This window comes from Strongylocentrotus purpuratus, unplaced genomic scaffold (assembly GCF_000002235.5).
Source record: "Strongylocentrotus purpuratus isolate Spur 01 unplaced genomic scaffold, Spur_5.0 spur5_scaffold_2, whole genome shotgun sequence".
In the NCBI taxonomy this organism is placed as follows: domain Eukaryota; kingdom Metazoa; phylum Echinodermata; class Echinoidea; order Camarodonta; family Strongylocentrotidae; genus Strongylocentrotus; species Strongylocentrotus purpuratus.
In genome coordinates, this window is record NW_022145605.1 from 29036744 (window position 1) to 29063936 (window position 27193).

The 27193-nt window shown below is 36.1% G+C and overlaps 1 protein-coding gene across 1 annotated transcript; it reads right to left on the reverse strand.

Moving 5' to 3' along the window:
- Nucleotides 1-14232: 14232 nt before the first annotated feature.
- Nucleotides 14233-25552, reverse strand: LOC105438682 (adhesion G-protein coupled receptor D1-like). Its single transcript, XM_030991193.1, has 9 exons — nucleotides 25538-25552; nucleotides 24656-24809; nucleotides 21861-21927; nucleotides 21604-21670; nucleotides 19495-19583; nucleotides 18749-18878; nucleotides 15749-15790; nucleotides 15229-15315; nucleotides 14233-14351 (listed from the first exon to the last, which is right to left on the reverse strand). The coding sequence occupies exons 1-9, from the start codon at nucleotides 25550-25552 to the stop codon at nucleotides 14253-14255; spliced, it is 750 nt and encodes a 249-aa protein (XP_030847053.1). The 3' UTR covers nucleotides 14233-14252.
- Between the last annotated feature and the right edge of the window lie 1641 nt (nucleotides 25553-27193).

A 27193-nucleotide genomic window follows, 5' to 3' on the forward strand; every position in this document is an offset into this window, starting at 1 on the left:
GGGTAGCCACTTCAGTTATAAAACTGCTCTTCCAGCGGGCCCTGCGTAACATAATAGGTTATTACTACCCTTCTCCAATCTAATATGCTGAGCGCCTAGCTAGAAGGCAGAAGGTCCCATTGATATAAGTCTTTGGTATGACTCGGCCGGGGTTCGAACCCACGACTTCCCGTTCATGCGGCGGGCGCTCTAACCACTGATCCACCATGGATACACTTGACAGTGAAGGGTAATCTCACGGAGTAATACCTATATCATACTACACAGGCATCCACTACTACTCGTTAATGTCAGAGTATGCAATTTGTTTTATGATTGATCCTGCATAAATCAAAAAGACATCATGTTCCAGATTTCTGGAATGCACTCACAGACTCAATAAAATCATGTAAAACCCTGAATTCATTTAAATTCGATACGAAGATATTATTTCTGTCAGAGTACATTGTTTGATCTTTTTACTAGTACTGAATTGATATATATTATTTCAAGATTTCTATAAAAAAAAAAAACATTACTATAAATTATAACTCCCGTATACTCATACAGGTTTTTTGTTTCAGACATATTTACATCAGCATATTTTCATTTTTATTTTCAGTTCCATCACCATCACCATCTCCATCATCATCATCATCATCACCATCACCATCACCACTTTATCATCAACCCCCCCTCCCCCAACCCCAACTCCGATGTATCACGCTATCAAGCAAGCTGTTACTGTTAAAGCCCTCCTTAATCTGCGGATTTCTTAATGAATAATTCTTGGTATTGTGTTCTCATTTACATTTCGTTTTAATGTCATCTACTATTATTTGTATTGTTATTATATTTTGTACACGTTCACAAAAAAATATTCTATTTTGTATATGTTGTAAGCTGAAATGTGATTTGATTTCTACATCGCAGAAGAAAATAGATACATTTCAATTAGATTCAATTTCTATTATCACCATCTTCATCATCAAAATCACCATCATCACCAGCATCATCTCCATAATCATCACAATCACCACAATCATCACCATCAGCAGCAGCAGCATCATCACCTCGATCGCCATAACCACCATCACAATCATCATCACCGCTATCATCAACAACATCATCACCATCATCATTGTCAACTTCATCATCATCATCACCAGTAACACCAGCAGCATGGACACAAAGCATTCCTATTTTATTTTCCAGTTACCAATTCTCAGTCCAATAATTACATATAAAGTCTGATAATTGATTGATAATTTATATTTAATATCTAAGTTTAGTGACTTACAAACATGGCAAAAAGAATTAAAAAGAACGTACCATTGCGTCATTAATCAGTTAATCAATAATCATTTCCCATTTCACATTTAAACTGTCTACGTCTTACAACAGACAGAAGAGTATACACTACCAGCAATATCAGTAACTTGAAAACTAAAATATACTCAGATGGAAGAAGCTCGCTATTTGTGATTGAATGTCAAATTAATACTTCAAACAGTTATTCTTTCTTTAGTCTGCCAGGTTGCTACGTTCACTAACAAAGTAATATGTCAGCTTGTACTACTACGGCTAATTTACTATTCTTTTTAGCATCTGGTTTCTGATTACAAACATAATACAAGGAACTGTATCATTTGATATCATAATTTTGATCATCGGTAAATTTACCGCTCTGCGGTGATGAAAACGATATTGGCATAAATTCAATACTAAGTTCAAGAGAGTTAAAAAGATGAAGAGAGTTTAGCATGCATGCTATAATATGTTTTAGTCTCTGAACAACCTGTTCAGTTTTGTGAAACCAAAAGATGTGTTTGAACGATGACAAATATTTTATAATTGTTCTTACCAGTGAACTTGTAGTCAGGAATTAATGTTTTAGACTGATGTCCAAAAAGTTCAATGGTTGATTTCACCTCAGTGATGAAGCCTTACGTTTAAGCTATGGTCACAACCACCAAAAGTAGCCTGCTCGGCGGCCGGGCGGCGATCTTTTTGCCAATGTCGCCCGTTAGGGCATTGCTCGGTCGCCGCTGAGGTTTTAGCGTTAAAATTCGGCGAAGCCTGCTCACTTTTCACTCGCCGTTTGCCGTCGAGCGTTTCAGGTCAAAAATCGAAGCTGCTGGGTCAAAGGCTGTCGAGCGGTCGCCGCCCGGTCGCCGCTGGAAGATCAGTCTGTCACTGGGCGGCGAGTTCCAAATCGGTCGGCCGCTTTGATTTTTGACCTAAATCGCTCGACGGCGAACGCTCAATTATGTCGGTGCCCGGACGGCGACTGCCCGGTCACCGAGCGTATGTTGGTGCCCCGCCGATCACCGGCCGGCCGCCGGGCAATTTCTTTGAAATCAGTCAGTGGCCAGTTGGAGACCGCTAGGGAATCGGTTGGCCATCAGTCGGTCACTGCCGGACGCCGCCCAAAGAAGCTCCCCGATTTCGCCTAGTTTTGACCTTAAATCTACCGGCGACCGACGGGAAATCGACAGGTCATCGCCCAGGCATCGCTGGGGCTCTACAGCCTCCTCGTCCTCTCCAAAAATCGTTGGGCGATGCCTAAATTCCAGCGGGGACCGAGCAGGCTACAAATTGGTCAGTGGCCGCTTTAAGTTGTGGCGATAGCTTAAGATCGACAAGTCCGGAAAAATAACAATGACATAACACTGCATGAATAAATGACAACATGAAGGAAAATTACCTCCTATGAGGCTTATCTATATTGAGTAGGGTCATTACATAGTAATATGCAAACAAAATATTGATAGCAATTTACAATATGATAATAATGATGATTACATATAATTTAACACGTAACAAAATAATAACCTATGCTTCATTAGCGCATTTCATCTTAGTAAATAATATCAATGCCTTAAAATAATAACACAACAACATTAGAGATAAAAAGATTACAAAACAAAACATACCAAACCCTACAGTGGAATACAATCAAAGGCTACGCATGAACAAATCTAACTTAAGATATATTTATAGATATTCTTTAGTAAAACGTTTGCTGTATTGGGATTTTTTTTTTAATCCGTCTACATTTTAGAAGTGATTTATATATATAGCATGTAGCACGACAAGTTTATTTGAATTTGTTCCAGCTTTAAACACTTTCATAACTATTGTTTAACTCCATATACGTTTTTCTTTATCTCCCTGTTTTGTTTCTGTTTTTGCACAGGTCTGCATTGTCAACAGTATTTGATTGTTAGTAGTGAGTTATCAGTGCAACTTTGAGATTCATGGTTTAAAATATCTTGACAATGTTATGATAAGATATTTCCTTTTTAATAGGCATCACCTTCAAATGAGCTACAATCTAATCTAATTTATTTTTGTTTTGTCAGAGAGGTACCATGAACATAAATACACACTGTACAATATATATATATATATATATATATATATATATATATATATATATATATATTGTTAACTATGTGAAGCTTTATAAACATGCTCAGTCGGGTATCCACTACATGCATCATTTCATTTTCCGCTCGTTCTCCTGTTTTTGCAATTATTTCCCCAGTAAAATGATTACAAAATAACACAAAAATGTACTCACACTTGTATTTCCACACTTTCATACTCAGACTAGAACATAATACCGATCTGATTATATGCAGGTCCTATTTATAGGCACGTTTGTAATATCATTCGTACAATAAAACATGCACTGATATTCAAGTACAGTCAATTTTTTTAGAATGTACGCACTCAAATGATGTACCTTGTACTGTTTTGTGGAAGTATAATAAACTGTTTTTACCCCCAAAGAGGCATTCTTTTGCAAGTTGGTTCAGATTTTATACACTCTAGGACATTTGAGTAATTTGAGTGACGCATTAGAAAAAAGTAGCTTCACGAATGACATTCTATCAGTAGTTTTCAAAATGCAAACAGTCATGAAAGTTATACAAGTTCTTATAGTATTTAAAAAAAGACCTTAAACGACCTATCAAAGGCTTGTTACAAACTATATAAATAATTAAATAAAAATTAAGCGATACAACAGGAAGACAGAAAAACAAGGCAAACGCACCGCTTTGCAGACTCAGGGGGTGTATGATTGAAAAAGGTTAGATTTATATATTCTTTTAAAAGTAGATAAGGAAGGGCGGTTCTTTATATCCGACCCAAGGCTATTCCACAATTGAGGACCACTACATTCGATTGTGGTTCGGGAAAATTCATACATATATTTTGGAATTTGAATATGGTTGGACTGTCTAGTAGAGTATGGTACAAAATATCAATTTACTGGAAAACAATCATTAAAAAACATTGGCAGCAGACCGTGCAAGTACGAAAACACACAAATGGCTAATTGCAAGTTGTGTATATCTTGTACTTTCAACTGTTTAATTTAATTAGGAATCTACATAATAATCAGGATGAGAAAGGGTCTGTTTGTTTGTTTGTTTGTTTCTTTCTTTTTCATTTTGAGATTAGGTCCTTACTGCTCAATCGATGGTTGTAAACTATGCCTAAACATATTCAGGTTATATTCATCAAAGAGGTTATATACTTTCAAATGTAAACTCATGTGCCACTAGGCATACATAATGTATCGGCGAGACGTTTAATTAGAATCCTCAATATAGGACATCAAGGGAGTAGTGGTAATTCACTGTACGTCAGGTTTTTTTTTGTTTTGTTTTTTGTTTTTTTTTTTGGGGGGGGGGAGATGTGAGTATGGGATATTGTCGTAACGACGTTTGATTATATATATATATCTTTATTTTTCTTAAATAATTAGCCGGATGTCTGTTGTTGGCGTTAATCCACCATATCTTTTTGGTTTATATCCGGGAGTAGTTTCCTTTCAATAAAAAAGGATAGGCTAAAAAACTAAATCGTTGTTAAACGTTGAAACAATAGTATTTGTTTATATAAAATCTTTCTATTTGTCAAGGTCGCGTGGTCAATAAGTGGTCACTTAAATGAATTCAATTTAAACGAATTCCTTATGATAGTTGGTGTCAATTTTGATATTGTTTTCAATCTTTGCCTCTTAGAAGTGGTTATTCAATATTCAAACAATAACATAATTTCGCTTACAATTTAGCAAATCAATGGAACATCAATAATACACAAATTATTTATTCAAATATAACAAAGCAAATTCGCAGGAAATTTCATATTTTGTACTTTCAAATGTTCGTTTATTATTATTCTGCTAGTCACTTCTCTCTTAAATAAATAAATCAAATTAGAATCTCTATTATCATACCCATACTTATTACGAAAAAAATAATCATTTTTTAAAGAGACCAAAAAGGAATCGTCATTTTCAAATCGATATCGGTTTGCGAATTCATGTTGAATAATAAAACAATATCTATCTCTATTTTAAGAAAAATAAGCCCGTTAAATATTCAAAGAAGGTTTCGTTTGCCTTACTTGAATTGAAAGCATGAAGCATATCTTCAGTCTCCTTGCATTTTAAACAAAGGTCATCGTATGAAAGAACCCTCTAGTACAGATGTTTACAAACTGGTAGCATATTATATAAATGCTTGAAAATTAAATACACGAGACGAAATTCTTTAATCCTAATCAAATTCCAATTAAAACAGTGGACTATTTAACGTCCTTCTGCAAGACATCTTCCCAATACAAACAACGTTTATTTATTTTAATTTGTTCAAAACTTATCATATTATACTATTGTTTACTACTCAAAAGACTAACAGGCTTAACTGATTTTCCAAATACAATGTGGGGGATAAAGGAATTATGATCTTCGAAACCCAAAGGTACCCTATGCTTATCATTTATCCAAATTTTAGGAATTGATTTTTGTAGCTTTGTATAGTCAAACATCAAAAACTTTTTACTTCGTCTAGTTTTAAGGCGGATAAATAATCCATTTACTGAAAAAAAAATACAATTTGTAAAGATATCATTGAAGTATATAATAGCAATTTTATACCAGTCTTCATAAAATAACATTTTTTTTTCAAAAACAATATCTTGATTATACCATCAGATATTTTCGTCGATATGTTTCTGTGCCTGACATTTAACTGTTGCGTATTTTTATGTGAGGTACCATGCATGTAATACATCTATGTAAAAATTTGGCACATTTCTAAGTTTTAAGAGATTTAAAGTATAATCAGTATAAATGCAATTCAGCAGTAAATGCAGCCCTCCCAAACAGTCAAAACAATGTTTACACATATCTTTCCAATCTCCTTTTGTATTATCTAAAAAATAATCTCAAGCCACTTCAGCCTAAAACTAAACATTTGCCTTTTAACATCGATCATTCTTATTCCTGCTTCGCAATAATCCTGAGTAACAAAACATCGTTTGACCTTTTCAAATTTACTTTTCCAAAGAAATTTAAATATCAAGCTATTAAGTTTTATTAAAAAAAATAGATGGTTTTTATCAACAATCATTTAATGAATAACTTGACTAATTGGAAGTGATTTAATAATAGTCAGTCTTCCAAGTCAGGTTTTTTTTTCTCCAATTTTAATATAATTCGAAATTTCGAATTGGATATTTCAAATAAAGGGAGTATTAGAGGTCGCATGTTTAATTTAGAATTCGATGATTTCCTTGGAAGGTTGGATATGTTAGGGATAATGTTTGGATTTGCAAAGACCTAATTGATACCCAAATCCTACACTGTAAAAAAAATCTCTGTAATTTTACCGCAAATCTGCTGTCAGCAGAGTCGCCATAAATTATGTTGTAAAAATTCAGATTGGTTGTTATTTTCTCCTACAAACATTTCATGTATTTTCTTTTACAAATTGTATGTTGATTAAAATTACACCAGAAAGAATGTAAAAACACAATACAAAAATGTTGTATAAATACATATATTTGTTAATTTCGTTTACAGCTTTGGTATGGAAGTACCTTTTTGTGTATTTGTATTTGAAGCAATTTTGTTTTATTTGTTTACACCACCATGTAATTTTACAGAATTAATGTAAAAATATAGTACAAAAACGTTGTATAAATACAAATGTTTGTTAATTTGGTTAACAGCTTTCCCTTCACAACGCAGGTTTCAGTCATCCGCTTGGGTGGGAGTCGAACCCGGGATCTTTGGTTCGACAGACGGACGCTTTACCGACTGACCCAACTCGCCTCCCTTTGGTGTGGAAGTACCTTTTTGTGTATTTGTATTTGACCCAATTTTGTTTTATTTATTTTACACCACCATGTAATTTTATAGCATAAATGTAATAATATAGTACACATTCAAAGTCTCTGGGACTTCATTCATATGCAAATGAGCATCCTCCGCATCATGTATAAGAAGCCCACTCAAAGCCACGTGCATCAGTATTCAAAGACAAAAGGCTCATTCAATCATGCAAAGAAGGGCGGGAAAAAGACAACAAAATCAATTGTATTAATAGTCACACTGACAGAACATTCAATCAGGGAGGGACATGATTCCTCATATTAGGCTTATACTTCGTAGAATATAAATTAAACTTCAATATTAAATTTCTTTTAAATCTCGTTTAATTTAATTATTCTACTTCGTAAAGCCTAATTATTCGAAATCATGTCTGGGATTTTAAAGTTGGAAAACGGAATCTGTAAATATGCTACAGTATATGTGAAATAAGTTTCATGAAATGTAAAATGCTGTCCAATCAAAACGACATTATAAAAACAGGATTTTGTTAAAAAATCTAGTAATTGCATTCAAATTAAATCACATCGAAGTAAAACTGCACCATATCCATTCAATTTAAGAAATCGTTTTACGAATACAGACATCTGTAAAAATTACAGGCAAACTGTATTAGTAACTCTATTTTGCCTTAAAATTACAGGCAAACTGTATTAGTAACCCTATTTTGCCTTAAAATTACAAATTTCTGATGTAAGTGAGTCTCACAATAAAAATGAAGTATTTTTACGAGATAGATCTGTAAAATTACAGGCAAACTGTATTAGTACCTGTATTTTGCCTTAAAATTACACATTTCTGATGTAAATCAGTCTCACAATAACAATGAAGTACTTTTACGGGATATATGTAAAAAATACATCCGAATTGCTGTATTTAGTTAAAACGTTACAAATCTGTATTTTTTTCCTGTAAAAATACAGATATTTTTTACAGTGTAATTGTTTTATTAAAACATCACATGGGCATTTTTTGGCGCAAGTCGATTTGTTGCACCCTCTCAAACAATGTCTCCCGTTCATCCAAGCGTGATCAAATACCACACAAAAATAATACCAATGATTTAGAATAAAACAGTATTCCATAAGATGTATAATTGAGTTTTCATCAATGATTTTTCAAATAATTAGTAAATTTCTAGGTGTAAACATTGTTTTGACTCACACTGTATACGGACTGCCTTTAAAATGTTTTCATTGAAAATAGTGATAAACTAACTGTGGGAAAGGCATTAACGTATATAATGTACTAGGTAGCGGTAGAGAGAGGCGGCGGGACGGTTGGGCAGACAGAGAGAGCTTGGCAATGTGAACGAGTGAGAAAAAATGAAATAAAGACAAAGATATAACATAAAATCGGTAGAGGACCCAGAGAGGGATAAAGAGGGAGAGAAAGAGAGAGTAAACGTGTATGTGTGTGTGTGTGGGTGTGGGTGAAAGTGAGAGGGAGAGAGAGGGAGAGAGAGAGAGAGATAGAGAGGGGGAGAGAGGGAGAGAAGGGGCAGATTAAAGAGAACATATGGACCACCTGATAGACGGAAATTACGGAATGACAAAAATAAGAATTGATAAACTTGTTTCCCAAACAGCGGTCAATCCAAATTGACTAATTTCCTAGAACTAACTCAATTTATTCCGATTTCTAGTAAATAAAACGATGCCATGAATTACAGCGGTGGATAGGAAGGATTAATCAGTGGCGTAGCGTGTGTGCGGTTATTGGCGGCGCACTGATTCGGGGAGGGGGGAATCGTCCTCCCTCCCCCTCTGTTTCCACCCTTTCCCTTTTCTTCTTCTCTTTTATTCCTCATAGATTATCTTTATTTCCTGCATTTTGTTCCTTCTCCCCCCCCCCCTCTCTTTTTCTCGGCCTTTATCTATCCAACCCCTCTCTCCCATACGTATTCCTACACTGGAGTCGTACTAACATATATTTTTGTAATCCCTTTGCGTCACACCTTCTTCTCACTTCTCCTCTTTCTCACCGCACCCCTCTTTCCATCCCCGTAGTCTCCCTTCTCTCTCACTCTCTCTATTTCTCTCCCCCCCTCTCTCTCTCTCTCTCTATCTTTCTATCCCTCTCTCTCTGTCTAACACAGCCGCCATGCGCTCTTTAAAAGAGAGGCGAGTTTTAATAGCAAAAGAAAACTAGTTATGAAACAGTTTATGTGAAAGGGATAGTACCAAGTTTATTGTTGGAAATTTAGAAAACCACATAAAATTTAAATGAATCATTAAACTGATTTGCTTATCCAACCCTTATAAGAAGTGCATTTGTTTGAAAGCAGAAAAACAGAAGAACATTATTTTGAAATAAATCGGATCAATCCTAAGAGAGTTATAAATGTTTGAAATAGGAGATCATTAGATATTTGCGAATCTCAAATTGGCAATAAGGTCAGAGGATTCTCCCTTTGAGCACTTCACCAATTTAATAGGTTGTTATAGGTCCTCTAAAAGAAAATACCCTCCTGAGACATACATTTTGGAAAAGTGACATTTTAGGCCTTTGTGTGTAAAAACAATTGGGAAAGTTGTCCGCCGGAATTACATCACAGTGACTTTCAGCCCATTTGAATTGCCCATACATAGTTATACAAAACCGATTTCGATCAAATCATTCTTTTTTAATTATTTATGTTAAGATATTGCTTCATAATTCTATTATGATGGGGGTTGTGTGTCCGGACACTTAACAAAAATAAAGCCTTCTCTTTTCCATTGGACTCAACGAAAAATATATTAATCATGATTTTTTTTATCCCTTACAATATTGTCGATCATAAATCTTTATAAATATATATGAAGTATTGCTTTTAAACCTCTTCAAATGACATTTTTTTATATCGCCTTTTGGGATAACGAACCTGACCCCACCCGCGACGCAAAGGTATATTGTCCGGAAACTTTGAAAGTACTGGACATCCCATAAAAGACCGCCAGCCCGCGAAACCCGCACCATCGAATAAACGGAAGCTGCACAGTACATAATACCCACTGAAGAGGAAAAGAAACAGCGCCATCTAATCATCAGTGATGAACAACTAAAAAGACAACAGCACAGCCAGGCAGAAATAATCTTTTTGATTGGTCAGCCTTAAAACCCAACAACAACAACAACAACAACAAACCGAATGTCGGTCTGGGTGAACCATTAAAAAATGTCAGAAGGTTCACAAGATCGACAATAATTCGTGTTTCTCTGGATGCTGGAGGAATACGAATAAGTGCTAAACATAACTTAAAAGAGATGAAGGGAATCTCTTTTTCAATTCAAAGTTCAGATAGTAAACTTCACATAAAGACATTTTGTCACTAAACAGTGCGTCCCAGAAAACACAAAGCTGAAAATTAATGATGTTTTATTATAACTTTATCATAATTATAATTAATAAATGACACATATTCACAAAGCTTAGATCCTCCTCTTTAATGTGATGCAACTCATATGATGCATTTTTTACGCATGATTGATTACGGGCAATTTGAAGAGAGGAAACAAAAAAGTCATTTGGCGGACGGTATCTGAATTTCAAAGAGAAAAATCACGTTTCCAGAAAGTTCATTTTCTGCCCTTTCATACTTTAAACAAACAGAACTGAATTATTTACTGTATACTCTATGTTGAAACGTTTGTTACATATATCATGTATATATACATTGTGTTTCATATTGTACTGTTGAGAAGGAAATAAATGTTAATAATAAATAAAAAATAAAATAAATATTTCCTAATTATGAAAGGGCAGAAAATGAACCTTGAGCCATAATGCATGGCCGTACAGAGGATTTTTTATGTTGGGGACCGGGGGGAAATTCAACGAATTATTGAAAATTTATTGCATTTTTAAAATTATTTTTTTATCTGTGGGAACTGCCCCCTACCCAAGCCCCCGCTGCGGTTCAGTGACAAAGCAACGGCTTCGTAACTGTGAGCCCCCAGGATGAAAACCGTGTCGATATGCTATATTAGTGCCCTTTTGTGGGGCATTAATCCTCATTAATTAAGGGCGTAGATACCTTGGTTGATAAGCATGGTAGCATACACATGCTTTAGCAGTCACGGAAAACACACATTGACAAATTATTATTCAATTATCTGAGAATGTATACTATTATCTAGATCTATTACGAATAAATTATTTTTAAAGTAATTCCATAAATTGGGGTAAAACAAAAATATTCCAACTATATGAGCGACAGTGTAAGAAAGATTCATCCTGATACTACTTATTAGTTTTTCTTGGTTTCTGTATTGCCAATTGACATAAAACATAAAATCGCTTTTGAAAGTCATCCAAATTGAATGACATAAGAAAGATACATAACTGCGAAGCGTATAGCATTTCAAGTCATTACAACAACAAAAAGAAGAAAAAAGCGCCACCTGAACCAGGTTTTGCTGTACTATTTACATCACTGATGTTTACGTATCCTACGATCATGCCGTATGCTAATCGAATTTAAATGAACCATCTATATACATATATGACTGAAAATACCATTATAATTATAAAGAAAGGCTTATACTATAGCATCCTAACGGAGCTCTTCGTTTTCCTCAGAAAATCACTCATGCATGCCCGTTCAGGAGCCATTTTGTCAACTTTAGGTTCATTTTCATACCTTTCTTTCAACCAATATATCTCCGCTTTCCTATATGCTACATACTTCTCACAAACTCGTCTAGATAGTCCTAACATCAATCGAAAAAAAATTGTGCATATTTTCGTATATTACATTTTTCCGCAACTATCCTCTGATTACTTCGAAAAAACACATTTGCAAACTAATTTTTTTTAGACATTTCCGACATGAACAGATCCTGAAAACGGGACTGCATAATTTCTAATAAGCATTGTTTACATATAACCTACCATGACATTTTTTTGTTGCATATACATTAAGAAATGAATCAAAATTCGTTTTATTATTAATGCAATGATATACCTGTACAGTAATTATTAATGAAAATTCGATAATATAATTTTCTCATTTCAATTCTATTGTACGCTTCATTACGTGCGACATGCTTATTTATCCATTAGCAACGTAACTATTATGACTTAAAATAACAAATTTCGTTCATTAACGATAATCTAACAATATGCATCAGAACACTCAGCATTACAAAAAACGAATCTTTTTACTTCTTTACGTCTTCCTAACAAAACTATTAGACTACAATTTTACTTCACATACTTTTTTTATATACACTAACATGTTAAGGAAAATATGGTGCTTTGGAAAATAGAACTTTAATTTTCATACTTTCTTAGAAAAAGCTGCTATTTTTATTACAGGTTTTCCCGCTATTTTGGATGCTTTTTCAGTCCATTTGATAAAACTTTCATTCAATAGGCCATTTTTGTAATGTGATCAAATTTAATGCATAAGTGTTGGTTAGTTGCCTCATTAGGAATTATTTCATTCACCTGTTACAAACAAATGTGTTTCAAGAGCCAGGTAGGACAAATGTTGACTTGCCCTACCTAACAACACAAAATAGGACAATAAATTAGATAGGTAAATTTGCGAAATTGGCGGGAAAAACCCATGATATTATTAGCAACCTTTCATACACGTAGGCACAACATGCACAAGGAGAAAACGAAATCTTCATTAACAAGGATTTTTCAATATTTTTGCATAACTCGATTGTTATTTTGTTCGGTTTCCCCTAGTACTACATTTTAAACAGCCAAAAAATATAAATAATCCGATTTAACCTCAACAACATAAACAACACCACACCATCGACTCTCATATCGATATCGCTTTACATAGCTAACTATAAAACTATATATCAACTGTTTTATTTTCATGGTAATAAGATTCCATGTTTTATTTTTATTATTATTATTATTTATCCGGCAATTCACAAGAAATATAACGACGTGAATATGAGTAAACAAACATTAAGAGAATGTCAATTATAAATGCACAATCTTCCTGGAGGTCCATTGAGTGCATCAGTTGGCTGCCGGGGAAGAGGAAAGCAAACTTAATCACTGTAACCTAATGGTCCCTCTTCCCGACCAACTGGTGCTCCTAGAAGACCTGCAAAATATAGCATGAATGTAAATAGAATGTATTGCATTTCATAAAAACCAGCTAACAAAGACAAGGCACAAGGAGGAAATCATTTTTTTTTTAATGTTTTTTATGACAATAGGTCATGACACGACACTGAACATAAACATGAGGAATTAATTCTGACTTAAAAACTATTGCATGCAAAGCCAAGTAGGTAAACTGAAACCATGAAGTATAAAACTGAGAAAAGAACAAAATATGAGAACATGTAGTAGCGCAATGACAAGAATGTCTAAAATCATACAGGTTGACCGCTATATAGAAGTTAAAAACAACATGGTAAAGGAAGTGCTTAGGAGCCTTCAGGCGAGTAATTAAAGAAACTAGGAGAACGAATACATTAAAGAATAATTTATATTATATTATACAAACAATATATAAAGAAGCTCCGTTGAAAATATCCAGAAGATGTTTAAAGAAGGGAGAAGAAGAAAAAAATTCAGAGACATAACAATGATAAAATCAAAATTAAAGTTTCGGCTCAGAAATGTTATAGAGAAGTAGACGAATAAATGATTACAAAATATACCGTATTTATTACATTGACCTCTCGTAAATTAAATTAAACAACGACTTCACAAAAAGAAAATTTAATCAAAGAACTCATACTAAATAAAAAGGCTAAATAATTAAATCTCCAATCAAACTCATGAAAGGATACGTAGAAACAACTACTGCATAACACTAATTGCAACAAATGTTTTGTATTTTATGATACAATGTCTTTATTCGCTTTGGAAATATTGTCACCAGTAACCATCATCACCGCACAGTGAATTCAATAAATAAATCCGTCTAATTAGGCCTACCCACTATTATAGTACATCCGGGTGTTGCGTGACAAATGTAGATCAATGTCTTTCTAGAGGACATCGTTGCTTTGTAGGAGCTCGTACCCGAAACCTTCATTATGCTCAATCACGTATTCCAGGTACTCATTTTAAATAGGGTACCTCTTATAAGGACGTGGTGTTACTGCTTAGGCCTTAGGTTGAGTGACTAGAGACAACGGCTTGGTTTTGTGTTGGACCTACTGGAGCTGGAGCGACTCGGATCAACCTCATACCAGGCTTAGCTGCACTTCCCTGACAAAACAAAATGGTAGATAACAAAACAAACAATGATAGATAACAAAACAAAATGGAAGATAACAAAACAAAATGATAGATAACACAAATAAAATAACAAAGAAATATCCCCCGCCCCCCCCCCCAAAAAAAAGAAGAAGAGAAGTAGAAAGTAACAATATATGATTGCAATAAAAATAAAAGTGCATATTATTAGATCCTGAATAATAAAACAATAATAATACTATAAAAGAACACGACACCTCCACACACGTTTGTTTGTGAATATAACAATTTTACATTTGAATATAGCCAACATATTTTTTCATATGAATCAACCATACAATGCCAATTTTCACACATTCAATTTGGGGAGCAGCATTTCACTTGACAAACGCCTTTGTTATACAAAACGTCGTTATTCATTCGCCCCAACAAACTCATGAGAGAAGTGCCACAAGACAATGTGGCCGTGTCATTTCAGTTAACATTGTACAAACAAAGATTCTCATACCAGCACAACAATTCACGCGAAAGATAACATTTCGAGGCTTAAATTTCCCAATATTTCTCTCCTCTTTCTTGCATTTTCAGTAACACTGTAAAAACAAAGATTCTCATACCAGCACACTAATTCACGCGAAATATAATATTTTGAGGCTCATGAAAAACATTAATCAGACTAAAATTTTCCCAGTATTGTTTCCCTATTTCTAGCATCGTCATGTATAACAGACGCCCCCCCCCCCCGAAAAAAAAATTATGTTCGATGCGCGATTTGTTCGAATCAGAATCGAGCGGTTACACACTGGGCAGATATATGCTATTATTGCGCTAGAAAGAAAAATATAATTATTGCATAATTAGATAAAGTGTAAAATTAAACTTCATTTACTTCAGTTGTTGAAACTGTACTGGGATTGGTGATCGAAGCCCTGCTTTCACGAGATTTGCGAACATGTTCTCTGATGGCGTTTCGAACCTGTTGTAATAATAACAAATCACAATAATAGAGACTTTCTGTTTGATTTCATGTTAAAGGCTAAATCGGAAACGCCATATCGTGTGCACTGTCTGTCTTGCCTGTTTCGAGGAGTTGCACAATTTTACTGTGGACTATCGGACACTCGCAGTTTTGAAGAATTTCTTTCCTTAAATAGGCGGTTGGGAGATCAATATTCGAATATAATTTTTATATAGCCTATTTCTAATACAAAATCCACGATGAAATTAACTTGCCTTTATACACTAAACACGAATTACAAGCAGCATATTGTGGGGCGTAAGATTTACATTTTTGCCTGTTGCATCATAGCTATCCTTTCTCTACGATAATCTTTACTTCTTTACAGAGCAAATTCCCCGAAATAAAATTGTTTTGAATGTCTGATGCCAGCAATGATTTCATTACGTACCTCCGAATTGAGAAAGCAATAGAGCCATGCGACGAAGAACCCCTGCAAGGAAACAACATAAATAATCTACATTTTGTACGATACATGCACAGCACTAAACTTAGATATGAACGTCTCGTAGTAGTAAAACAAAAATGAAAAATACAAGAAAAAATGTTAGGGCACATATGCCCGTGCATGGTTAAAATCAAATTTGAGTACTGATCAGACCATTACATCAAGAAGACAGAAATTGTCTAGGACCTAATGTGCGTTGATTGCCTGTGAGGTATTTGAAAATAAAAAAACGAAAATTCTTGTTATGCTAGGAGTCCACTGGGCCAGCGCCAGTTGGTGCCAGTTCGCGCCAAAGATTATGTGATTGGCGCGTAGTGGCTCGCTGTGGCGCCGAATTAATGTCCGCTCGGCATGTGTCGCCGAGTGGAACAAGCCGGGTGCCATATGGCGTGCGCCAAATGCCACCCGGCTTGTTCCAAAATGTTGCGCCAGTTTGCGCCAGTTCGCGCTATTACACGGCCATTTGATTCCAAAATTCACCCTGTTGGCGCCATTCGTGCCAATAGACGTCTACTTTGCGCCACTTGGTGATTAGTTTGTGCCAAAGGTCGCCAAATTGGTTTGAACTTGCCGCCGCTTGGCGCTACTTGCCGACTATACAAATACCGGCCATCGGCTACCTGGTTCATGCTAGGAGTCCACTGGGCCGCGCCAGTTGGCGCCAGTTTGCGCCAATGCAATTTACTGTGGCGCCTAATGTCGCCAATAAGGTGCCTAGTGGCGTGTAGTGGCTCAAACTGCCTCCCAACTGGCTCGTGGTGGCCCGTAACGGCACCAAATTTGAATGTGGCGGCAAGAAAATTTCAAAATGTTTGAAATTTTCGTCGCGCCACTTGCATCGAGCAATCAGCGCCAAGTGTCCGCCAAGTGGCACCAAATGGCGCGAACATATCGCCCTTTGGTGCAAACAATCCGCCTATTGGAATCCACTGGAATGTAATGGCGAGCGCCAAGTTGCGCCAATGAGATTTCGCGCCACATGGCGCCACTTGGCGCCAAGGGGCACCTTGTTTGCGCCACTACGCGAGCCAAACGGCACCCGATTGGTGACTACTTCGCGCCAAATGCCACCTGATTGCCCGCCATTCGGCGCCACTTGCCGCCTATAACAGCAGGGCGGCATCGCAGGACTTTCTCACAGTGATGGCGGCAGTTCTTCAAGCTCTAGGACGTCCCATGCCTGATAGTGCTTCCTGATGAGGTTGTGCAGCATGACGGCAGCTTCAATGAGCAAGCGGACTGTGTCTGGTTCCTGTCTCATCTGGCCAAGGAAGCACTGGAACCGCAGAGCCAGAATACCAAAGGCATTTTCAACCACACGCCTTGCCCTGGACAGCCTGTAGTTGAAGATCTTCTGCTGTTGGTCCATGTTACGACGGCCATAAGGCTTCATCATGTACGTCCTCATGGCGAAGGCATAGTCTCCCACGAAGAAGTACGGCATAGGGTGCTCTTCATCATCATGGGGAAGAGGAGCTGGATCTGGGATGCCTAAAGTGCCAGCTTCAATGCACTCCTTCAGTTCACTGTTGTTGTAGATCTGGGCATCAGACTGATGGCCAACCCCACCCACATCGATCCACAGGAACTGGTACTTTTAATCTACCAGAGCCATCAGGACAACCGAGAAGAACTGCTTGTAGTTGAAGTAAAGGCTGCCTGATTTGTTGGGCTTCTGGAGACGGATGTGCTTTCCATCATAGCCTCCAAGACAGTGAGGAAGATTCCATCTGGCTTCAAAATCACCTGCAACCTCAAGCCAGCCTTCATTGGTTGTGGGGAGGGAGATGACTTCTGCAGCATACTCATCCTCATATTCATACTCATGGCGCGCGCCATTACATTCCAGTGGATTCCAATAGGCGGATTGTTTGCGCCAAAGGGCGATATGTTCGCGCCATTTGGTGCCACTTGGCGGACACTTGGCGCTGATTGCTCGATGCAAGTGGCGCGACGAAAATTTCAAACATTTTGAAATTTTCTTGCCGCCACATTCAAATTTGGTGCCGTTATGCGCCACCACAGTTGGGAGGCAGTTTGAGCCACTACACGCCACTAGGCACCTTATTGGCGACACTAGGCGCCACAGTAAATTGCATTGGCGCAAACTGGCGCCAACTGGCGCCGGCCCAGTGGACTCCTAGCATGAACAACATCTCTACTAAATATTTACAATGTTGGTATGTCTGAGGCTTTTGATAATGTTGGAGTGATGATGCTGCTCCATCAGAAGATGATGAGAGATGCTGAGGTGGCCACTGACTATTTGGCCATGTGGCGCGAAATCTCATTGGCGCAACTTGGCGCGCGCCATTACATTCCAGTCGATTCCAATAGGCGGATTGTTTGCGCCAAAAGGCAATATGTTCGCGCCATTTGGTGCCACTTGGCGGACTTGGCGCTGATTGCTCGATGCAAGTGGCGCGACGAAAATTTCAAACATCTTGAAATTTTCTTGCCGCCACATTCAAATTTGGTGCCGTTACGAGCCACCACGAGCCAGTTGGGAGGCAGTTTGAGCCACTACACGCCACTAGGCACCTTATTGGCGACACTAGGCGCCACAGTAAATTGCATTGGCGCAAACTGGTACCAACTGGCGCTGGCCCAGTGGACTCTTAGTGGGATTAAACTTTGGTCCAAAGATATGATATATCTAGTTATTTGGAATTTGATGGTTTTTCAAGAGAAATTACGTAAAATTATCAATATGATATTTGTCCTTATTGTGAAAGGGTATGTTAAATATTTCAAATTATATTTTTCACTTCTACAGAGCTCAACCTTTAAAGAAAAGGTAGGATTATCTTCGTTTCATTGGCCCCACTCTCTCTCTCTTTCTTTTATTTTTTCATTTTGTTTACAATGGAAATCAAAGTCATCATAATACTGACATCATAGTGATTACTTCGCGAAGTTATCTCTGATAACCTATAAAGATACCTGAAGAGAATTGAGCAGGTTGAAGGTGTATTCCAACGCCTTGACGTGAGGGAAAACTGCCACTACAGGTGTCAATAACCAAGCGATACCAAGCAAGGGGAAGAGCAACAAAGTGCTCCGAAGTCCAGCTCTGGGAAGCGGTGACAAAGAGAATTGACAGTGATTTTTTAGGAACATATACAAAAACACGAACCCACACGCACCTATCCAAATCTATACACAAGTTTAGCAAAATACCCACACACACAACTATCCAAACCCAAACATACACACATATCCAAACCCACACACAACTATCCTAAACCACACACACAAACACACGCGCACACGCACACACACGCACGCACACACACGCACACACAATCACGCACACACACAGAGACACATACATCCAAATACGCACACACCCTTCCAAACCCACAAAGATATACATACACACTCACATGTATTCCTCAACCATTACTGAGTCAATAACCAATGTATAGCAAGCGATATGAGGAGAAACGGAGGGCTTTAAAGATCAGCTCTGAATAAAAACAAAATGATTTTACAAAATTTACATGAAGAAGGAATTCGAAACTGACAATAGAGGCCTGCGTTCATAATAAGTCATAAGTAAGTATAAATAATTTATATGATTTACTCTTTAAAAAAGTACTTTCTAAACATTTACGTAATCGAGAAAAAAGGTTAAGCAAGAACATGTTGTAAATGGAAAAATTCTTAAAGAGTAATTAGTTTATTACTTGATTTGCTTGATCTTATCGTTGTCAAGTTGACCTCGAGATGCAGATACAACTGTCTTTACAACCAGTAGGAGAATAACTACGTTGACCTAGAAGCGGAAATAAATGTATACATATTTTATAATTTTCCTGCTAATGATGAGAATCTAATGAATATATATGTATTATCGCAGACACAAGGCAAGCTTCTAACGTTAAAACTTCCGTAATAAGGAATTTTCGACTGTTATCTTGTTTTCCGTTGCCGGTGATCATGCTTAGGGTAACATTGTATTTAGATATCGCGATGCGACGATACAAAATCGTAGGCCTAACATTTAAAATATTTATAAAATATGAAACTTAACTTAATGAGGTTTATATTTCGATTACATATATGCATATTATCCTTTTAAAAATCTCCTTTAGTCACTGGGCGATAGGAGTTGCAATCAAACAGATATAACGAGCATTTTGCAACATTAAACTTCTGTAAACTCATGGTTTCAAGTGCGCATTAGTACTTCCACAATTTGAATTTTACATGGTATTTATCAAAATACGGCAGGGTAAGATATTAAGATTTTTTATATTTGAAAAGTTGCAGCTGGTGATTGAAAGAGCTGCTTAATTTTAATTTAGAGGAAAACTGTTGGATTTGTTTCAGAGTGCTGCTATTATACAAGTTAAAAAGCAATATTTAAACATTTTAAAAGGAAGCTTTAATTTTACGATTTATTTGCTGCTATTTTATATTGGAGCGCAAACATGGGCCTTATTTGAGAGTGTAGCTGCTATTTTACTATGTTCGTTCGAAACTTAAAAGGACAACCAATCCTTGTTATACGTTTACTTGTATAATGGCAACAAATGGGAGAAACTGCATGGCTAAAGTTGGAAAAAATCGAACCAATAAGATGGGAATTATAAATGTTTGAAACATGAGATTAATTAATCTATACAAATCTCAAATTTGATATTTCTTCATTGGATTGTGACGTAGCAATTAAAAACTCTCTCATTAGTCTTGAAACAAAATTAAAATCAATTTCTGTTTTTTTGTTGTTGTAACAGGTGCCTTTTCCTTTGGGGCACTAGTCAAAATATATTATGAGTGACATACTCTCTATCATACAATATATTGACACTTTAGACATTTGTTTTGTATTGACAAACATAGACGGAAATTGTCCGCCACTACACAACATGACATGACCGCTTTAGTCATTTTAAGGGTAACACAAAGTTTGGAATGAGGTTATGAATTTGGTTCAAATGAACATATTGGAAGCATATGCGATCCGACAATATTCAATGATCGTTGTCGCGGTTGAAATCGAGTTTAACTTATGAAATTGTAAATAACACACTATTTTTGTTGTGTAGCTCCCTCTCAAGGTCAAGATATTAATTAAGCTATAAAACAATGTTTCCTGACTAAAATCGACCGATTAGCTATTCCCGTTTGGAAATTATACATCACAACTATCTATTCTCAGATTTTCATGGTCGCAGCTACCATTGTACGGCCGTAGGCGCTATTTGAAATTTATTAAAATTTACCGGGAGCACCGATAAATTTTTATGTTCAATTTTTCTCGAAGGCAGAAGTGTTTTAGGGGCTAAATTTTCTAGTGCTTATGGTACATCCACAGGGGCATCCAAACCAATCAAAATTGTAAAGAATCACTATCCACCCAATTTTCAATATTTTCCAAAACTTTGTATTACCTTCAAAGTTCCTATACGTCTAACGATAACAACTTTTAAATACCAGAACTTTCTTCTTTTTCATCCGATTTCGTATACCGGTCTGGATCTCTGATATGTTTCCATTACCTTTTACTAGTTGTATGTTGAGGTTAGATATTTTTCTTTCAAATCTGTATTGAAGAACGAGGTGTCAAACAACAAGATAATGTGCAAAACATTATTCTAATCTTCTCTTATCAATATTTTGGGGGAAATTACCCAACTAATCAGTAAAGGGTAATCATGATACAAATATCCAGGCTTTCCAAGCTTCCGTACGACCCCCCCCCCAAAAAAAAAAACAAAAACAAAAACAAAAACAAACAAACACCTAATACCCCAAAAATAACAAATCGCACACTTTTACAAGTTTCTTACGAGTACGATTGCTATAGCCGGGCCGGTGAATGCCCAGATTGTCCCATCTGTTGGATTCAGCCAGCAACTGTATTTTAAATTGGAAGATAAAGATAAAACATTTACTTCAACTATGCAAAAGTTTAAATTGTTTGCACTCGTTTTGGGAGCCTTTGTAAAGATTTGACATTTAAACTATGCTATTTCAATGCAACTGATTTCCGTGGAATATCATATATATTGATAATAAAAGTTTGTTTCAATAAAATCATGCTCACCTTCGTTCATAGCCATAGCTTTGATGGTTTACGCCTCCAGTTATGATGAGTATCACGGCTGGACCACCTGCGAAAGAAAGAAATAATATGATATATTGCGAATGGCGGGATTGCACACGCTTTAGGAGCGCGTTCGAACGCACTAAGTACGAGATGAGGATGAGTTGAACTGTCTTTGAACGGATGGTCGGGTTAAAAACTAGTGGTGATCTAGTAAGAATGGGTTTGGACGTATTGGGAACGAGGTGGAACTACTTTAAATGGGTTTAAACTGACTACGGACTGGCTTGGACTGGATGGAAATGGCAAAATTACCCGATCTGAACTTGATATGAACTGACTGTGGACGGGGTACAGACGAGATGGACGTATTGAGGATTGTTTATGAACGAACTAGGATCGAATTATAGACATTATTTACACAATTTGCCCCGTCCACAACCCGTTTTACGCTTTTCTAGAATAGTTCCAGATCATAGTGAGAACTAGTTTGGTGTGATGGTGGCTTTAACGCTAGAGCCAAGAATGTTCCGGAACCTAGGTCCAGTACAAACCAAATTACAGTTTTACAAATACACCTTGTCCGTACTTGGGGTAAGTGAAGTGCAGAGGCATTTCGTATAGCATGGTCATGAACTTAACTTTTTTCCTAAAATGCCGACAAGAGCCTGTGGTAGGACATTAGAATTGAAGTCCTACATTAGAGAAACCAGTGGAAGGTGATAAATATTTTGCACCTTTTAAATCCTATGCGTATACAAAAGTGGATAATGTGCGTACGACCGCTAATGTTACAAATAAATCTTAAAATCACCTTTTGAATCAAGTTTAATTTTTCAAGGTTGGTTTTAAGAGAGTTATCCCGAGCAAGAACACCATAATTAAGATGGGGAAATATTAATGCTGAATACATTGTCAGGATAATGTCTTTAGGAAAAATTAATTTCAATTTATGGATTACGCAACTCTTTTTTGTCAATATCTTACAGAAATGATTTACATGAATTTTCCAACTCATTTGCTCATCAATGTGCAAACCAGGGAATTCAATACATTATTGAATCATACATCTTCTGATAGCACTTTAACTGTATTACTAAAAAAAATATAATTTGTCTTTTGCAGAATTAAAGACAGTTTATTTGCTTGAATCGACAAAGTAACTTTACTTAGGTCCAAATTAATCGTTTTTTTGTGGCTTTTTGTGTGAGTACTACAGGCTGGAATCATCAGCAAATAAAATGAATGACAAAACATCAGAAGAGAAATGAAAGTCATTGATATATACAATAAACAAGAGCGGACCAAGGTGAGATTCCTGAGGAACGCCGCTTGTGAAATTCTGTAACCCTGATTCAAAACCGTTTAAATAGCTCTTCAACGAGTCCAGAGCTGTGCCCCTGACATGTCTATAGATTCAAATGCCTTGGGAAAATCAAGAAATATAGTGATTGTGGGCAGCTTTTTGTCTATTGCTTGTGAAATCTTATCTTTGAAGTGCAGTGAGGCATGGGAGGTAGTATGTTTCTCTCGAAACTCAAACTGAAAGTTTCAGAATATTTTACTTTTGTTAAACAACTATAATGTTCTAAAATAAATCACTTTCTCAAGGATCTTTGAGAAGGAATTTAAAAGGGAAATAGAACGGTATTCTGAGAAAGATTTGGGATCTCCATTTTTATACCGTGTACGACTTTTGCAATTTTCATGTTTTCAGGGACTATTCCATATAACATTGATAAACTAAAACCATGAATAAGGGGTTGAATTATCCCTAAGATAACCTCTGTAATTATGTCATTATTGACACTATCGTATCCAGGAATTTTCCAAGCCTTTCAGCGAATCCACAATAGTAAGCAACTCTTCCCTAACTACTGGGAAAAGGAATTAACTTTTCTTATTAGATTATTTCAGGAAGTCGTTAAAACATTGTTGACAGGAAGGGACTGTGCGTGACAGGTTTGTACCAATACTGCAAAAATAATCATTGAATTTGTCCACAATAATATTTTATCTTCCACTAAACGTCCATCATTTCAATATTCTTTATATCAAACGTTTTTTCTATGACTTGAACACATTTTCAAAAATCACTTTCCAAGTTCCCCTGATATCGTTTAAAGATGCTTGAAAATAATATGTTTTCTTTGCTGTACGCATAACTGAAGTAAGGGTATTTTATAATCAACATATCGTTCACGTGATGATTTTTGTTCCATTAACTTTATAAAAAGAATACAACTTACTTTTTTATTGACAGACTTTAACAAGGAAACACTGGCCCATGGCAAGCGTGTAATTTTCTTACGATTCCCAGTATTACATTTGGAAATCGAAAATGTCATCATAGAGTAGCATGAACTTTTTAAAGAAATTGTTGAATGAAATATTAACATCCTTTTCGAGTAAAACTAAACTCCAGTTAGTTGCCGCCTTACAGCTTCTTGAAACTTCTCAATGTTAGTAGAATTGATCTGGATGATATAACGATAGAGATGTACGCCCTCTTCGATCAATGTTAATCAATGTTTTCAAATATTAGCAGTGTCCACTAATTAATCTTGTATTTTAGCTTACCGCTGTCATATATGATGCAAAACAAATAATTGTGGATTGCCAGAGTCAAAAACTTGGATGATCTCACGATTGAGTGGTAAGCCCTCAGCGTTCAATGTAAATCGATGGTTAACCATAATCACTGTTGTCATGAAAAACGATTATGGACTTAACTTTTGTTTCGAGACTGAAATATGGCATCACATAAATGCTTTGAGTGATTATCATCAACTTACCCCATCCTAAGATTCCATAAACCCAAGTTCGAGGATTACCAGAGTAAAAAACTTGGATGATCTGACGATAGAGGTGTACACCCTCGACGAGCATCCAAAACATCATTGCTAGTGAGAAGTAGTGCAGGATGAAGGAAAATGCCTTGCATGCAGACTATACAAGGGGTTCACATAAAAGATAAGATATAATGCGGGGGAATTGAGATGCATAATGTTATATATATATATACATGAACAAAAATTTCTTAGATTTCTTAAATTCCTTAAATCATTTAAACAAACTAAAAAATGACTGCAATAAAAAAATCATAAGGGCTGTAACTAAACCCATGGCCATGACGTCCCTTTCTTCAAGGAATCGTTGGGAGCAATATAGCGATGATAAAATGGACAAGTGTGTTTTTTCCAAAATGTATACTATTTCCGACCTTTTTTATAGTTCTCTAAAGGTTTATAAAGTGTAACATATATACACTGATTAAAACAATATTAATAACCTTTCTTGAGTGTTCACTTTTTAACTTTGATTGGTTTCATATTCATTCTTCAGATAGTGAAGACGTGAAATCTAATTTCAAGGATTTCCTTTTCAATTCTTTTAACCATCATTTTTGTATTACCGTGACGAAAGATTATTTTAATGGAAGCGTTTTATTTGTTCAACATATATGTATATATACTGAAAAAGTAAACAAATAACATGAGAGAAATATTTTGCGTCGCGTTTTCGTTGCTCTTCCTTAATTCCTTCCTTTGATGGAAATAACTGCAAAGGTCGCAAAAACAGTCTCCGTGGGAGTCAAACCAAGGTCTTTGGTTGCGTACGCCAAATCCTTTAACAGCTAGAACACGGAGACAGGTTGAATTTTTTTTTTCGGTTACACCAGAGACAACCATATTGGTACATTCAGCATTTATATATCCACACACACAAAAAAAGTGAACACTATTTGTAGTTAAGATTTCAAATATTTTTTTTTTATATAACTTACCTTTCATATACCAAAATGAACATAAATTAATCCTATTTTAGAGATGTTATGCAATTGGATTCATACCACTGATGCTTGAGCGAGTATAGAAATTTAACAATGAATGAGTATCTGAAAGAAAATTTCAAAAATGGGGCATCTGACCACTCAACTTTTGATGAGCATTGGAGGTATCCCATGGCCCGTCCACGATCTCGGGTGGAAAGGAGAGGCATCTTTACCGTGCTTGTCCAATCCATGCAGTCCCGAGACTACATCTGACATCCAGAGCTCACCTGCCCCCTGGACATCTACCCCCGAATAACCACCCCCAGTCAACTACCCCCTAGGACAACTACCCCCTAAGACAACTACCCCCGGACAACTACCCCCAGACAACTACCCCTAGGAAAAATACCCCCTAATAATTACCCCCGGACACCAACCCTCGGACAACTACCACATAAGAATTAAAAATTTAACAATGAATGAGTATCTGAAAGAAAATGTCAAAAATAAAGCATCTGACCACTCAAATTGTAATGGGCATTGGAGGTAACCCATGACTCGTCCACAATCACGTGTGGAAAGGATACGCCAGAGCTTAACCCTCTTCATCGTTTCTCATTCTTGTTTTCCTTTAAACTGTTAAGGTAGACTGTCTTCTAGATGATGCACTTGTTCATTAGCATTTGAATGGCTACTTGCTCTATTTTGTGCGATTGCATTTTTCTGAATCAGACCTACTATGTGCCGATCCAAGCGTGAAAATTCGAAACTTGATTTCAATTGATGTTTGTAGAGTATTGATATTTCTTTAATTTGAAATATACTTTAATACATTCTATTGATGGTTTATATGAACATTTTTAAGATGAAAGAGTGTCTATTTTTTGTATTTGTTCAATATTATAGTTGAATATATACCTACTACTGGTAGCACAGGGCTTCAATAAGGAAAACAAGGGAAATGAATAGCCTTCTAGAAACCTCAGAATACAAAATAATCAAGATTACCTCAATTTCAATAGGATTGATGCCGGCAAAGAAGGTGATATCGAAAAACAGAATGGCGACCATCAGGTTGGCATGAATTATAACCCGGTCAGCTGTCAACGATCGTCTAGGTATAAAGTAAAAATTAGACCCGAAGATTTACAGAGAGTTTTTTTAGCCAATTTAAATAAATTTATGTTCGTTTATTGGTTTACAAATCATGTTATTTATATATATTATATCCATGGCACAGAAAGAAACAAAATGTTCAATTCACCTTTATCAGTTATAGATTTGAAATGTAAATTTACCTTTGGGACCTATGTTATAGGATTAATTCAATTCAATTTAATTTGCCTAGCAATGAAAGTAAACATACAGGGTAAAACAAAAGCAGTATACAAAGTTTCACACAATTACAATTACTAACAAAGGTTAACACAGAAATACACAGAATTAATCTACAAACATGAATAACACAAAGGAAATTGCTAAGGCTGGAAGCAGCCAGATAGGAAGTGGTCCTTATATACGGCTGACCAATTTATCAAATATAAAAAGTCTTATGATT

What these genes read in the sequence shown, in the direction of transcription:
- LOC105438682 (XM_030991193.1), bottom strand. An exon ending in TTATGGAATCTTAGGATGGG is followed by an intron (nt 21,928 to 24,655) that starts GTAAGTTGATGA and finishes TTTCTTTCGCAG; the next exon opens with GTGGTCCAGCCGTGATACTC. An exon ending in AGCTATGGCTATGAACGAAG is followed by an intron (nt 21,671 to 21,860) that starts GTGAGCATGATT and finishes TTTAAAATACAG; the next exon opens with TTGCTGGCTGAATCCAACAG.